The sequence below is a fragment of the Gouania willdenowi genome, chromosome 9, assembly GCF_900634775.1.
Source record: "Gouania willdenowi chromosome 9, fGouWil2.1, whole genome shotgun sequence".
Taxonomy (NCBI): Eukaryota; Metazoa; Chordata; class Actinopteri; order Blenniiformes; family Gobiesocidae; genus Gouania; species Gouania willdenowi.
The window spans coordinates 5,314,138-5,330,299 of NC_041052.1; the positions used below are offsets into that span (position 1 = coordinate 5,314,138).

At 36.8% G+C, this 16,162-nt stretch overlaps 1 protein-coding gene across 4 annotated transcripts in view; it reads right to left on the bottom strand.

Annotated features, from left to right (window-relative positions):
- Window positions 1-16,162, bottom strand: part of LOC114470210 (ras-specific guanine nucleotide-releasing factor 2) — a 63,705-nt gene that overhangs the window by 5,731 nt on the left and 41,812 nt on the right. For 3 of the 4 annotated variants that reach the window (XM_028458247.1, XM_028458246.1, XM_028458249.1), the window contains 7 exons: window positions 12,750-13,243; window positions 8,819-8,944; window positions 7,189-7,278; window positions 5,943-6,049; window positions 2,645-2,757; window positions 2,439-2,499; window positions 29-132 (listed from right to left, as the gene is read on the bottom strand). In XM_028458247.1, coding sequence (XP_028314048.1) covers window positions 29-132; window positions 2,439-2,499; window positions 2,645-2,757; window positions 5,943-6,049; window positions 7,189-7,278; window positions 8,819-8,944; window positions 12,750-13,243 — 1,095 coding nt within the window. The remainder of the gene's footprint in view (window positions 1-28; window positions 133-2,438; window positions 2,500-2,644; window positions 2,758-5,942; window positions 6,050-7,188; window positions 7,279-8,818; window positions 8,945-12,749; window positions 13,244-16,162) is intronic. The other variant, XM_028458248.1, reaches the window with a different exon arrangement.

Here is a 16,162-nt window from a genome sequence, read left to right on the forward strand (position 1 = left end):
AGTGTATTAGTGAGGGCTGAACACTGACTCGTAGGGGATGCTCCTGAAGACGATGTGATCCAGTAGAGTGATCTGTTCAGCTAACTCCATCGCAGACAGAGACTCAAAACATTCCCCCTTCAGACAGTCGGCCTGCAACACAAAGACCAAGAACATGAAGACAAAGAGCGAGACACGACTAATAAGAAGAGAGTGGCTGTGATGATTATGGTTCTCTCTACACGTTCACCAGCACAAACAGACAAAGCTACGATATCTCTGAGGTGAAAGATGGATGATTTACACAGAGTGGGAGAGAGTAATATGAGCAGCAGCAGAGATGTGTAAAAATCCTCCTGTAGAGGTTTTACTGCTAATAAATGCTTTTTCCTAAAGTTACTGCATGGAACAGTGGACATTGAGTGCATTTATTTGATGTTTTAAAACCGAATTTCTGCTTTGATCAGAGAGTCTGTGTTCTTCCATCTCTTTTTATATGACAGCGTTACACAGCCCAGAAAACAATCTTCTTTTCTTTCTCTTCAAAACAATTATTAATACTATTACCTTTTTAGGGCTTTTGTCAGATTGAAACAACATTTCAAACCAATGTTTTAGTTTTGTTTCATTTCTTCTCGACTAACATGCACCAGTAAAATAAAGCAGGACAACTTCCTCTAATGAAGAAAAGTTGTTTTTACATCAGTATGAATTTAGAATAACCTTCCCTCTCCACTACGGAGCATATTTTAGGACATCCTCAAGGCTCAAGGTGAAGTATCAGGAAAAGTTCTGTCACTTGTCAAACCATACGCCATCAGATGACACAGCCTTAGGCTTCAAAATAAAAGTCATCAGACTCAACGGCCTCAGGTGGTAAAACACGACATTGGCATTTTGTGTTGAAGGAACCGAAAGTACACATGACCAAGTAAGTAAATCTTACCTGTAAATCTCCAGGTCAGATTTGTAAAAAGAGTAAGTAAGTATAACGTAAAAGGAAAAGAGATTTTTATTAAAGGAGCGTTGCATTTCTGTGAAAGGGGTGTCTTTATGGAACAATCTGGAACAAGGATTTAAAATAATGTAAAGCAAATATAAGATTTAAACATCTAATAAAAACAAGTACATTATTCAAATATAATGAATTCCTCTAAAGTACCATATTGTTGTGTTGTTGTTGTTGTTTACCCTTTTTGCTTGTATGTTTTTGTTCTATAGTGTTGTTTTCTGGTTTGTTCATTTTTGGTTTCTTATGACAGAAAAATTTGACATGAATGCGTGACTATGCTTATATTGTAATCATCGTAGACATTGTAACTGTTTGTTGTTGTTTTCTCATGCTGTTGTAAACTGATGATTAGTTCCTAAGGGGCAGATTACATAATATTATTCTTCTTTCTGCTCCCTTTCATTCAGAAAGTTAAGATATATTAACATATTGTTTGATCAATAAATACATAGTTAAATAAAACATTGGTATATCTTAACCTTTAAAAATGAATGGAAAACAACAAATTTCAACTTACTCTCATATCCGAAGCAGCACATATTGATGACGTCATGTGTATTTCTGGTTTCTTCAAAATATGTAACATGACTTTTATTTTGAAGCCTGAGGACGTGTCATCTGACAGTGTTTGGTTTGACAAATGACAGTGGTTTTCCTGATACCTCACTCTGAGACCTGAGCATGTACTAAAAAGTACACTTTGCTCCACTGTAGCTGTGTTTCCATTACCGTTAGAAACGCGCAAAATCTAAATAGCGCAATAAAAGCTGGTAACGGACTTTTGAATAAACACTCTAACGCTAAAAAGTTTTTATGCTTTCCGGAGGAAGAATTTTAGAGGTTTCAATATTGAAATGTGTCGCAAAAACGCCAGGGAAACACTTTTTCCGCAAATACACGTCACAGAACTTGACGCACCTGGTCACATGACCACTTCTCTCCGCGAAAACATGACACGGTACGTGTGGAAAGAAGAGGAGACCGTGACATTTCTTAGCAGTATACTTCAAATGTATTATAAAATGATTACTGCCACATTAGACGTGAAACAACAAAGAGAGTTAAAGGGAGGTTTGCAGCAAAGTCTCACGGGATGAAATTTCACGCGAGCTACGAGGCTCCAAACAACCTTCAATAGAAACACATTCAAAGTGCAATTACACTTTGTCGACATTTAGAAATATCGCTTTTATTTTGCAAAAATCTGTAATAGAAACCCATCTTGTGACATGTCTTAATCCTAATTTAGTGAATAATTTGTTCCTATAAAATCTAATGCTTTTCATTTCTTGCCATTTTAGAAATCCATCCATTTTCATTTTTACAGGGTCGTGGATTCCAGAGAGGATTTCTTCTAAATCAGATTATTGGATGACCATTAATGTACATGTGTTTTAATGGGCTGAGGTATATTATATATATTTGATTGAATGAATAATTGTCTCACTATCTGTAAGATGTCCTCGATCCTCAGCTGGGCGTCTTCCTGCTCGTCCTGGGAAAGTGCGCTGACAGAAAAAGCAAGAGGTCAAACAACACACACTACAGTTTAATGAGAAGAAGCTTTTGTAAAAAACACACAAAAAGCTCTTGTAAAATCTGAGCTGTTTCCTGAGTCCATGTGTGAGTGTTGGTGAGCTTGTTGAGTTGTACCTTAAGATGTTGGCTGTAGCTTTCCTTTCCTGTGGCAGGAGGTCTGGGTCTCTGAGAACCTCCTCCAGGAGACAAATCACTGACATTTTTAGCTCTCCATTCATTTCAAAGTCCTGTAAAAGAGACAAATGACACATGACCTTCCCCAAAAACATGAATAATAGAGCGGTGACGCACATCTGTAATCCTCACTTCAGCTAAAAGGCAGACACGAGGCTAGAAGCTGCTTTGCCCTTTGGAAAGAATAGTTCATTTACAAAAAGACTGAAGTTAGTGGTGAATAAAAAGCTTTTATGAAGGAAAGATTTATTATGGTTTTTAATGCTAGGACAATCTTTGTTATTAGAACTTTTTGGGTTTTTGGGTATAATCCTAAATAAAAAACACAATTTCAAATTTATTGTACTTATCAGGGAACAAGTGACATATTTCATAATAAATCAAAAACTAAGTAATTAAATTAAAAAGTGTCGTAGTCAAAAATACAGGAAATAACAAAACATTGTTTGCAATCTGTGCCAAAAAGCTTAAGAAATCAAAAAAAGGAAATTCAGTGCACGTATGAAATGAACTAATAGGAAACAAGTAACATCATGTTTCATAATGCAAGTAACATATTTCATAAACAAATTAAAAAAAATGCCAAACTAAATAAAACTAATCACCTGTATATAAAAAACTAATTAAAAAGTGCAGTAGTCAAAAATACAGGAAATAATCAAACATAAAAGGAAACATATTTCTTAAGTCATTGTTCCACTTCACATTACGATGTAAATCATTATTTTTGCACTTTACATTTACATCTAACACAGTCTAATAATTTAATGCTCTTTTCATTTTTGCTACATTTTCAGGCTTCTCATTATTACTTTCCTTGTGTGTAGGCGTTTTATTTCATGTTAATGATCTTTATAGTCAATGAAGAATATTGGCATGAAATTGAAAATGTCCTCCTGTCTCTATTCCCCACCGGGGGGCGCGCCACACTTTGAGAAGCACTGGATTAGAGAGATACTGTACATGCACCGCTCTCTGATTCTCAGCAGCTCAGAGTTTTAATGGATAACAAAGAAAGTTTCTCTTAAACAAAGTAGTAATAATCTATCATAATAATTATACATAATAAATAGAAAGAACTGGGAACAGCAGGGAGAGTTCATCTGATTTTATAAAAAAGTATAGTCAACAGTTATTTGATTAGTTTTACTGTAACATTTTTCCTAAGTAGTTTCACATACATTCTTTGGTTTTAGTGATGCTTTCAAAGCATTTCTGTCAGGATTGGGGTCAAATCACATATTTGATCATTAATTACAATTATGACATAATTATAATTGTTATAGTAATTGGAAAAAATCACTTGATGTTGTAATCAGAATTGAATTATAATTGAGTTCAGAAAATGTACATATAAATTCTATACAAACTGTACATTACAAATTAATTAAACACAAAACTGGGGAACCATGTTACAGTTCTGCAGCTTACACATACTGTACGTAGTTAACAATTTAAAAAAAATGTTTCATATCAAGTTTACCCACTACCTGTAAATGTGATTAACTGAATTTTAACTTTAGCAATTGAGAACGTACTTCTTGTCATTTTAGTTGTATTTGGGAAAAATGCTGGTCACTGTAATCGTAACTGTAAACATGTAATTGACACCAACCCTGATTCCTGTGCATCCTGTTTTTATTTCCTTTTACATATCAGTCGTCCTTATTCCAGGTTGTATTACTTACTGTAATAATTCAGTGTGTGCAGGACGTCTCTACGATCACTCCTCAATATGAGGATGAAAAATGCACCGCTCTCTTTGCTCCATAACCTCTAGTGTTTTTATGCTGCAGATCTGATAACTTTTTATTCTGTGTGTTTATTTATGAAATGCAGTCATTTATGAGGAAAGCTTTCTACCTGTTAACTCTTATTTTACTCTTTCTCTCTGTTTTGGTCTCGCCTCAGTTAAATGTCTGTTCAAAGGTCGGTTTTAACTAGCTGTTTACTTTCTCCTGCTTCCGACTACGTGTGGGTGGATACGAGTGTTAATGAGCTGACCTGCTTGTCATCTCTGCGTTTTGTGATATTAAATTTTTAAAAAAACTTAAAGCAAATCAATACGGTTACACTACAGAGACCTCGGAGAGAAGAAACAAGCAATTACATCGATGCTGAACTTATTAGACAATGACTGTTCAGCACGAGGCCAAACTAGCAGCAAAGTTAGAACTGATGTAAAACTGATGTGATGCATCGTGTGCACGAGGTTTTAACGCACAACCAAGGGAGCAGCAGTCGTCTGCTTTCAGAGGAACGCAGAAAAAAATGCAAGTGAGGATACAGGTGCTGGCCCACGTCGCACTGCATTAGCATTAACTAGCATAAGGATTAGCATTAGCATAAACATAAACATTAGCTAGCATTAGCATTAACTACTATTAGCTAGAATGAGCATAAGTTATTAACATTAACATTAGCTTGCATTAACACGATCATTGCATTAGCATTAACTAGCATTGACATTAGCACTGTATTAGCATAAAATTAGCTTAGCATTACCATTAGCTTAGCATTACCATTAACTAAGCTTTAACATTCATCTAGTATTAGCCTAGCGTTAGCGTTAACCTAGCATTAGCATTAACCTAGCATTGGCACTAACCTAGCATTATCAGTAGCCTAGCATTAACATTAGCCTAGCATTAAAATTAACCTAGCATTAATATTAACCTTGCATTAACATTAACCTTGCATTAACATTAGCCTGGCATTAGCATTAGCCAAGCATTAGCATTATCCTAATATTAACACTAACCTAACAATAGCATCAACCTAGCATTAGCCTAACAATAGCATTAACCTAGCATTAATATTAACCTTGCATTGACATTAGCCTGGCATTAGCTTTAGCATTCGCCGAGCAATAGCATTATCCTAATATTAACACTAACCTAACAATAGCATCAACCTAGCATTAGCATTAGCCTAACAATAGCATTAACCTAGCATTAGCTTAACATTAGCAATAAGGTTGAAAAAACGTATTAGAACGTGTTAACTGAACATGTTCAAAGTTGAATGGTTTGTATAAATCTCTGAGACTTTCTGAATGTTTTGATTGGTTATTTGTCACGATGTAGGAGGAGTTAACGAACGACAGAAGAAAAAAAGGATAACAATAGTGAGGACACCAGCAAAACACACACACACACGCATGCACGCACACACACACACACACACACACACACGCGCGCACACACACACACACTCGCAGTAGTAGCCACTGACAGACCTGTGAGTGTTTGGAGACCCAGTGACGCAGCACATTGAGAACTCTGTTAGTTGCAGCTCTGCGGATGATGAACTCTTTGTCACACGTTCTCTCAGAGTTGGGAAACACTGGAGGATGAAATCACACAGAGCAGTGAGTTTTGGTACAGAAGGTCAATACGCTTCATGTTAGCCAACACAATACCAGCTGAGTAAAATAAGCAAGTTAGAATCTGCTGCTCATATTAACATAGAGCTATTACACTTTGGGTGGGAATTATGTGATACCATGTTATGTATTTTTTATGTTATTGTTATTTTATTTATTTATTCATTATTTTTATGATTATTGACTGTTACTCTAACCCTTTAAAAGAGAAATGATAGCAGCTGTGCAGCAATGGTCAGGGGCCAGGCAATTTTAGTTAGCATTTAAAGGCAGATTTCAACCATCTGTTAATATTCAGTTATTGAGACAAAAACACATACATTTCATCCAAACTGCATGGAGACATAACTGAAAAGCTGATGTACAAAAATACTGTTTTGTATTGACTCCAAATGTTCCGAATTCAAAATGCTGGAATGAATTTTAAAAAAAAAGTAGCTTGAGATAAAATTCTGATATTTTCCAAACATCATCTACAATGAGGTGTAACCCTAACCCTAACCCTTTAGGATGATTGGTGTGTTTTTGAAGCTGAGGGGATCCGGGATGGAACTGGACCTTTGTGCTTTGTTTAATAATGTTTTGTGCATGGGAAGTAGGATTTCCTCAGAAGAATAAGATCATGCAAGATAACTGTAATACCCTAAAGATTAGTTATTGATCACTGTTAAAATCCACACGACTCACTGATTTTTGTTGCATGTTGCAATTGACAAACAATGTTCGATATCAAACACTTTATGCTTGTAACATTAAATTAAAATTGAACTAAAACTAAAATGATCTATCCTAGCTAAGGCATTGAATTATGATCAGTCCACATTGATTGGCAGTGTTGGGTTTGTTGCACATCAACATATGGACACAAGCATTTATGAGGCAAACGACTGTGATTTCTTTGAATTGGTAAACACATTAAAAACTGTATGAATTATTAATTGTCCAAACTGACTGGAGAACCCTGTCAGTTACTAGATGAGCTTTCAATGCATTAGCACCTGAGCTGTAGAGTGTTGGTTGTTTTATATTTTGAAAACTTGAGAAGATCCAGAGCTGATGAATAGTTGTTTTAGTGAAATGAAGAATCCAAGTGATGTACCTGGTGGTGTCGTGTGTCCTGCTGCTGCTGTGGCAATAGCAAAGGCAGAGGCAGGAGAGACGGGACAGCGTGAGTTTTCCCCTGATTGGACTGAAAACACGCGCACGCACACACACAAACACACACACGACCTTCAGTAAAAACAAAATATGATTTTTGTTTGTTTTGTTTTTATTGTTTATAATTTGTCTGCGGTTTTGTAAATGATAGTGAATATTCACTTGTGCCAACAACATCAAATAGTATTTCCGTGTTTGGTAATTAGTAGTAAAGTAATGCTGCATTCAATTGTATATATATATATATATATTGTGCATATACGCGCATGCGCACACATGCGCACTACCGGAAAATTTATTTTTGCTAAAAGGATAATAATTCATTTCTGTTTATTTTTGTTTTGAAGTGAACGGACACATATTTTATTTGTTTATGGGATTGGGTGAGGGTTAGGTTAGGGTTATAATCTCAGTACGTGACAACGAAAAGATCCGGCTCGTCAATTTCGACCTCCGAGGTAAATGTGTTTAATTCCGTAAACTCGGAAAACATGACCAACAGCAGTGAGATGATGTTTGTTTTGATGTTTTTTGAGGTGCAAAAATGCCTGCAGGGGTAATATATATTAGCTACTTAAGGGTAAGAGAGAGAGAGAAAACCATCATATACTGTATGTATGACTTGAACGCATCAGCGAGGGGAATCCAGCATGCGTCACTGAACCATAGACTATAGAAAGAATATATTGAACTATACGGCATCACTACTTCCGTACAGCAGCGTTCAAACGAACAGAGGGAATGGAAATGCCACTACAAAGTTTTAAACATGAGGCTGACATTAAGCTGTCATTATTATGAGATGAAAAAAAGGTCCGCACAACTGCGTGGTTAGCTCACAATTTTAATTTACACCAAAAAAAAAAACGTGACGTTTCGGGTTAAACGTCCTTCATCAGACATGATGTCTTTCCCCCTCACCAGGGTGTAACTCTCAGTTTTTCTTACCCTTCCTTAGGGAGGGCTGGTGATGGTCACAATTATGCAATAAAATAAATGTATTTATTTCACCGCAATAAAAATACATGCATATTGCACTACATATAGTGTTGTCGACAGCGTGTAAGGTAAAAAAAAAAAAGTTACCGTATCAGAGCGCACGTTCTCGCGTAACATTTATCTCTATAAATCAGAAATTTTGCGTGGAAATTGGCGTTCACATGTTTCAGGCCCTGTTTTGGGGAGTGCGCTACGGTTATAAATGAGGCCCCAGACCAGTAAAATCACAACAAACATAACTTATGGTTATTGTTAAGAGCAATACTGAACTTTTAAAAGATTACTATTTAATAATTATTGTTTGACAAAAGAGAGGAAACATGACAGTTATCTAAGTTATTCCTTGCAGTATGTAATGCACATAATTAATTAGAGAGCGGGGGATCCATGCCAGTGATAAAATGTTTGAATGTGTATCGATCCATGGTTAAAACATTATTGATCATCAAGAAACTGATTTTATTTTGGTTTTTTTTATCTTAAAAAATGTCAATTCATGGGCCAAATTTCACCTTCTGACAACATTAAGCTGATGGAGCTGTACTGGTGAGTGAACCCAGTAACAGACTCACCTCCAGGCTGTCTGTAGCGGAGGTGTCGAGGGGTGGAGGGAGAGCGACATGGAGACATGTCTCCTGCTTCACTGCTCTGTGGGGACTCTGGGATGATTTTCTCCAGTGATACTGACTCCAGCACAGCTAGACAGGAAGACATTACAGCAACATTACCTGTAATCCCTAATGGGATGTTCACAATGGAAGCTGACGTGTTACCAAACAGAAACACAATTTTTGAAATGTTCATTGTTTTCTACAACATTTGTGAAAATATCTTCGAATGTCTTTAAGCATTCAGTTTGATAATTTAGTTAAAAAAGGCATTTGTGGTGTTTTTGAATTGCAAGCAAAGGAATTTAAACCAAATTATAACAATAATGGTAAAATATAGAACTACTGTCGGTTAAATTTTCAGCAGCATTTTGATGTAGACATGATTCAATATTTATTTCATCAAATCAAGGAAGTCTGTCACTGTTACTGTACCTTTAGTTACTGCTTTATTTTTTTTACGTCTATTAGTGAAATGAAGATTATAAAAGCATTAGTTGAAGTATTTGAATCATTTTTATTTAAATTAATGCAAATATTATTATTCATAGTAACGCATTTGTTTTTTTCTTTATTCAATTAATCAGGTAAATTACTTTATTTATTTAAATGTAAATAGCACAACACTGTCTCCAGAGAAAACATGTTGAAGTTTACCAATGTTTTTGGTGATAAATTAAGGAGTGAAAGTAACTTGTTCCTTATTCAGATTCAACTGACTGGTCCACAAAGAAAAACAGTACATACAGTACATACTTCACACATTTAATGAGAAAACATCTTTGATATTAAAAAAAAGATCTTATTAAGACCAGGTCTCATTTTGAAAAGAGACCTGAGAAACATATATATATAAATATAAAAATTTAAACTAAAGGGGGTGAAGACCAGAACGGAGAAATATAACTGTCTCAACAGTTTTGTAGTGATTGTGTGTGTTTATTTTTGTCTATTTGTGTATTTTGGAGGTTTTCTGTATTTTGTTGTCATTTTGTCATGATTTTGTGTTTTTCACATCAATTTATGAAAATTTGGGTTTTTGTGTATTATTTGTCATCATGTTGTGTATATTGTTGTTTTTGTTTGTTTTTTGTCATTTTGTATGTTTTTGGCATCATTTTGTGTATTTTAGTTGTCATATTGTGTACTTTCCTCATCATTGCGTGTATTTTTCAGACAGTTTCTCTGTGTGTATATTTGTGTTGTCAATTTGTGTGTTTTTGACATAATCCTTTGTATTTTCGTCATGGTTTTGTATATTTTCAGCATGCATTATAGTGTGTGTAGTGTGTGAGTTTAACCTGTTGTTTAGCAGCTTAATATGTGGTTTTTTTACACTTGGGTCACTGTTTTTCTGTGTTTATGTCGTGGTTTGTCTATACGTATGTTTTTCCAAGACATTCCATTAAGTTTGCACGTCAAAAAATCCAGCGAGAAAGTCTGACAGTTCAGTGTTTTTGTTACGTGCACAGCCCAACCACAGGAGAGTTACTATCATCAGGTATTTCACAGTTCTGAACGGTTTGTATTTTCATGCACGAACATATTATCAGCTGAAGATAAACAGGAGTGGTTTAGAGCAGTGTTTCCCAACCAGGGGTACGCGTACCCCTAGGGGTACGTGAGCACATTGCAGGGGTACGTGGAAAAATTAAAAACTTATTTCCAAGATATTAAAAAACAAAATGGTACGTGTGCACAATGACTTGTTAAAGTTTAAATGCCTGTTTAAAGGGGACATATTCAAAGAAGCTCCTTTTGTGGTCATTGTCATAAAAGTTATATATAACACAGGCAGGTTAATTATTTGTTTTGTATTTTTTTAATTTATATTACTTATTATTTTTCCCTTTTTTTTCTAATTTCAACTTTATTATTTTATTTAATAACAATATAATCATAATATATCAGTATTAATAAAACATTATAAATTATACAAACGGTTACTATAATATTTCTTATTTTTATTGCCTTGAAGGCAACATAAGTTCATGTTTGAGTTGAATAAAAAGATAATGCGTGAATATTAATTGTTCAATTCAAGAAGACGAAATGAAATGACTTGTGTTGAATATTCAGTTGTGTTATGTTCTACTTTTGGAGAATCATGAACACGTATGAGTGAGGGGGTACTCAAAGTATGACAAAGAGGCTCAAGGGGTTCACAAGAGAAGAAAGGTTGGGAACCACTGGTTTAGAGGGTCTTCATGGTGCTAATGGGTCTGTCAGTTTGTGAGCCATTAACAGCTCACTGTTAGCGTGTCATGCACGCACACACGCACACACAGCTGCATATGTGCACTGGCTAATGAGGGTTTTACAGCAGCTTGTCGTATCGGTGCAGCCTTGGATGCCCTCGTGCAGAAAGGCTCTTAAACGATAACAATGGAAGATCACAGCGTGTGCAGAGAGACGTGGACACACACACTATCAGATCACACAAACACAATGAGATAATGAGGTTCCGCTGTACTCTCACACTAAACACTTCACTCCTCACTTGATGAGTTACCTCCACACACACGCACACACACGCACACGCACGCACACGCACACGCACGCACACGCACACGCACACACACACACACACACACACACACACACACACACACACACACACACACACACACACACACACACACACACACACTTCAGCTCACCACTAAACACTTTGTGGTAAGGAGAGTAAAAACTCTAAACCCTCCTTAAAGATGTTAACCACGAAACAAAATATAAGAGTAAAACTAAAGCCACGTAAGTGTTGGAAAAAGTTACTCAAAAATAATCACAAAATAATAATCCAAATCTTGATTTTAATTTATTTTTTACATTTATTTTTGTTGCACATAGACTTTTTCTTCTCTTGATTAGTTATGTCTGTTTTTCAGAGCAAAGTTTGTTCATTTGTTAATAGCTTTTATTTTCTTTCACTTACAAAGCAATATAATCTGTTATTCTGTATTGTAAGTCTATTAATGACCAATAATTTCATCCCTCCTTTAAAGGGATCCTTTGAAATGTACTTATTAGAAGATTTATGCCTTAAAACAGAACACATTATTATGCACCATATTGATTTAAATGTCTTTTAAAAATGGGACTACTTTACAGGTTTAGAGCCTGTGTTCCTCCATTTTTAAATCACATGTTTGATGATGTCACACGGCCCTACTGCCTGTAAACATCCCATTGTTTTCTATTGGAGTGAAGCATTCAGCCTGATTTTTAGATAATTTAGCAGCTTTTTTGGTCAAAATGGCAACTTGTGCTGTTTTTAGTTGCTCTAAAAAAACAGGAAAAGCTAAAGATGCCGATACCAAAATAGAATAAAAACTGTTTTGACCCACAAAAAATCAGTGGCCACAGGGGGCGACAGTTTCAACCATTCATCCATCCATTTTCTGATCTGCTTATTCCTTTTTTCAGAGTCGTGGGGGTCCGCTGGTGTCTATCTCCAGCTCTCATTGGGTGATAGGCGGGGGTACACCCTGGACAGGGCGCCAGTCCATCTCGGGGGAACACAGATAGACAACTACTCGCACTCACATTCAATCCTACGGGCAATTTAAAGACTCCAATCAACCTAACAGTCATCTTTTTGGATGGTTGGAGGGAGATGGAGGACTCGGAGAAAACCCAGGCAACCATGGGGAGAACATGCAAATTCCACACAGAAAGGACCCAAGAGTCTTTTTGAAGCCAGGACCTTCTTGCTGTGAGTACTTAAACAGTATTTAATGGGGATGTCGGCATGTTTAATAAAAACGCAGCATGCGGGTTAAGCTAATTAACAGGGTGTTAGATGTCAATAATAGGGATTTTGGCCCCCGGCATGAACATGTTTAATGTACTCCGTGTTAGATGGTGAATACTGTGAGATAAAAGGAGTGTGTACCTCTGCGGATGCTCCGTCGCAGTTTCCCACAGAAGGGGTCAATCCTGGGGGGCTCCTCCCCCTCTGCGGCCGGGCAGGGACACTGGTCTGGGGATGAGGGACTGGGAGGAACTTGATCCTGGGGGGTCTTAGCAATGTTGGGCGGAGGAGAGGTGGAAGAAGGAGTAGGAGGGGGAGGGGAGGAGGCAGTGGGGGTGGTGGTCTGAGACGTTGGGGTCTGAGGGGTGTGGGCGGATGTGGGGCTGCTTGCTGCAGACTGGGAGGTGTTGTGGTTGAGGATTGAGTTAGAAATGGGACTGGTCAGGTCTAGGCCCCCCACCCTGGCCGTGATGGGCGAGTGCAGCGACAGCTTCCGGGTTCGGACCGGAGAGGATGTCCGTGATGGGATGGACAGAGGAGGAGGAGAGGAGAACTTCCTGCAGAGGCGAGGAGATTTGTTGTTCTGCTCAGAACTCCTGTTACTTTGATTGGTGGCAAAAAACAACTCCAAAGACCTGAAAAGAAGAAGAATAATCAATGAATGTTTGGTAGAAATTCAGGTTTTGTTCTGAAGATCAAAGTCAATGTGTTTTCAGATTCTCATTAAAAAGAAAAGTGTAGCTCAAGAAAAAGTAAAAACATGCATAAGAGCTTCTGAGCTCGAGGCAATCGATGCTAAATCCAGTATTTAAATTATGTCATTATCCAGAATGACTCATAATTAGTGGCTTCGTACAGTGCAGTCGGAGAGAATTCAACAATGACGATTTTCAGTGAAATACATCCTGAGCTAGAACAAAATCTATACTTTTAACTTCCCTATCGTACCTGGAGACGATCACTTAATATCAGATAAAGACATAGTGTAGTCCTCATAGATCAATCAATCAAAAATCACTGCTTGAAAGAAGATGTAAAAGGTTTAAATTGTAGCTTACTTAGGGAGGGCTGGTGATAGTCACAATTATGCAATAAAATACATGCATTTATTTAATTGCAATAAAAAAAACAGGCAAAGCTGTTGCAAAAATCATTCATGTAGTGTTGACCTACGACAGCATGTGCAGACAAGGAGAAAGAAAGAAAACACAAAATGTGCAGCTTTATTTTGATCTCCACTGTAAACGGATTGACATTGTCGGAAATATTTGTACCTTGCATTGTGGGATGTGGAGTCCTGGAGATGGGTGAATAGAAGTGTTTTTACTTCATTCTTAAAGTGAAAAGATCAGAAAATGTGTTGGGAAGTCAATTTGGCAGAGTTTTTAGGGCAAAAAAAAGAAATGACAGTAAAGGAGTGCATTCACACCGACGCATCCTAGAGCGTTTAATACGCCTCATTTGGTCAAACAAAGTCCAGAGTGAATCAAACAGACAAAAAAGAGGGATTGTTTCTGCCGGTCACAGAGCGTTTCCAATGGAAGTCTAGAGCGATTAGGAGAGCCATGAACACAACCGCTCTCAGAGTGGACCAAACACAGGAAATATCAGCGATGAAGTAGAGCGCATGGGATTGTGGGAGAGCATGCAACGGCTTTAAAAGCACCAAAAGCACAACAACTTGCCAACATTAACCTGTGCCCCCCCTGACTGTGTGTGCTTCTTGGTGACTTTTTAATGTTTTATTTTATGAACTTGCATGTTTTATTATCTGATGATTACCTCTCATCAAATACTGTTTTTTATTTATTAATTTATTTATTTTATCTCAATAATATGTAAATGGTAGTGCGATATGTTGATATGTAGTTACATTTTTCACTGTATATTTTATTGCATATTTCCTGTTATTATTATTATTATTACTTTATTTTTTACTACTGTAATGTGTGTGTATCTGATCCTTATTTTTAACAGTATTTTACTTTTATTTTATATTTTATTCTTTCTTTCGTCTTTGTTAAACGTTTTATTCTTTTATTTGGGATTTTTCTTAAGTGGCTGTAACGTAAGCAGTTTCCCCCTGGGAATAATAAATAAATACATTCTGACTCTGATTGTATTCTTTTAAGGTGACATTTGAACATTCTGTCCACGGACTACAGATAAAAAATAGCCTCTGGCTAAATCTGGTACATTTTCTGTGGATATTAATGTACACTGTCCCTGAGAAATAAACAAATAAATAAATACATTTGCTGCTGCTCCATTGTTGAATGTGAAAGAACACAACATCTTTGACCCATTAATGAGAAGAAGAAGCTCGTCTTTGGGTTTGTGCTCCAGTAACAGCACCCTAAGTGGTCAGCTCATGTTACTGCACCAGAGGCTGTTTGGGGCGGATCAGAAGTTAAACTGTGAACACAAACCGAGCCAAACCAAGGTGATAAAATAATCACCAATCCTCCACACATTCAGAACAAGTCTGGGACTAAACCGGTGTGAAAGCAGCCGAAGAATGAACTAAAAAACACTTCAATGCATCCGTCTACAGGAATCCACTTCCCACAATGCAATGCAAGAAACTTTTTCAACAAGAGAGAGTTCAGTGGAGATGAAAACAAACATTCAAGCAGCAATTTCAACCTTTTACATTTTTTTTTAAAAGCAAATGATCTTTGGTTTATTGATCGGCCTACACTACATCTTTATCTGATAAAAATATATATAATTATGGGATGTTTAGGAGCTTTAACTTGCTTTTTTAAGTTCAAGTACATTTTTTTGCTTCTCCATCTATGTTGCCAGACTGCATCTCTAATGAAGGGGATCATCACTGACTATTCTACAGTCACTGATGTCTATATTTAGGTTTCTTTTATACACCTTTGCTGTAATTTAGCAGCCTGACAAATATGTAAAAAAAGAAATATAAAGTGAAAGTAAATTATGATAGCTATTCAAAAATGATGCACTTAATGCACAATTGTCAACTGCCTACTAAATCAATCTTGTACTAAAAATATTTACTAAGGGCTCTATTCTCCCCTCTGGACTTAAGCGCTTCTCTCCTGCGTGTATTCTCCGGTCCAGGTTCTTGACACGCCCACCGCGTGTAAGTAGGCCGAAAGCGCGTAGTCTGTGAATGAAGGCGGTCTGAAACAAAGGAGGCGGACTGGGCCATGATGTCATTTTTTGGGGCTGTCTAAAAATCACGGAACATAGAGTTTACCCAACGCTTGTAAATGTCATTGAAATGTCATTGAAAAAATGATAAAGCACACTTTTAATTTGAAACTCCTTCATTGATAAACAATGCAACAGGTTGATTTGATTAGATAATTGCAGTGTGAGGAGCATTCTTCTGTCCAAGTCACAGTTAAAATCCCCTCATATTAACAATTGTCTGCGTGGAAAGCCTGATTTTATTAACTTCTTCCATTCCTGCATTCGGAAATGATCAGCGCATCAGCATCATTTACCATCAATACAGTACCTGCTCTAAAGTATGATGCACTGGAGGTTTGAGGAAATAATCCCTGCAGAGAGTCCTG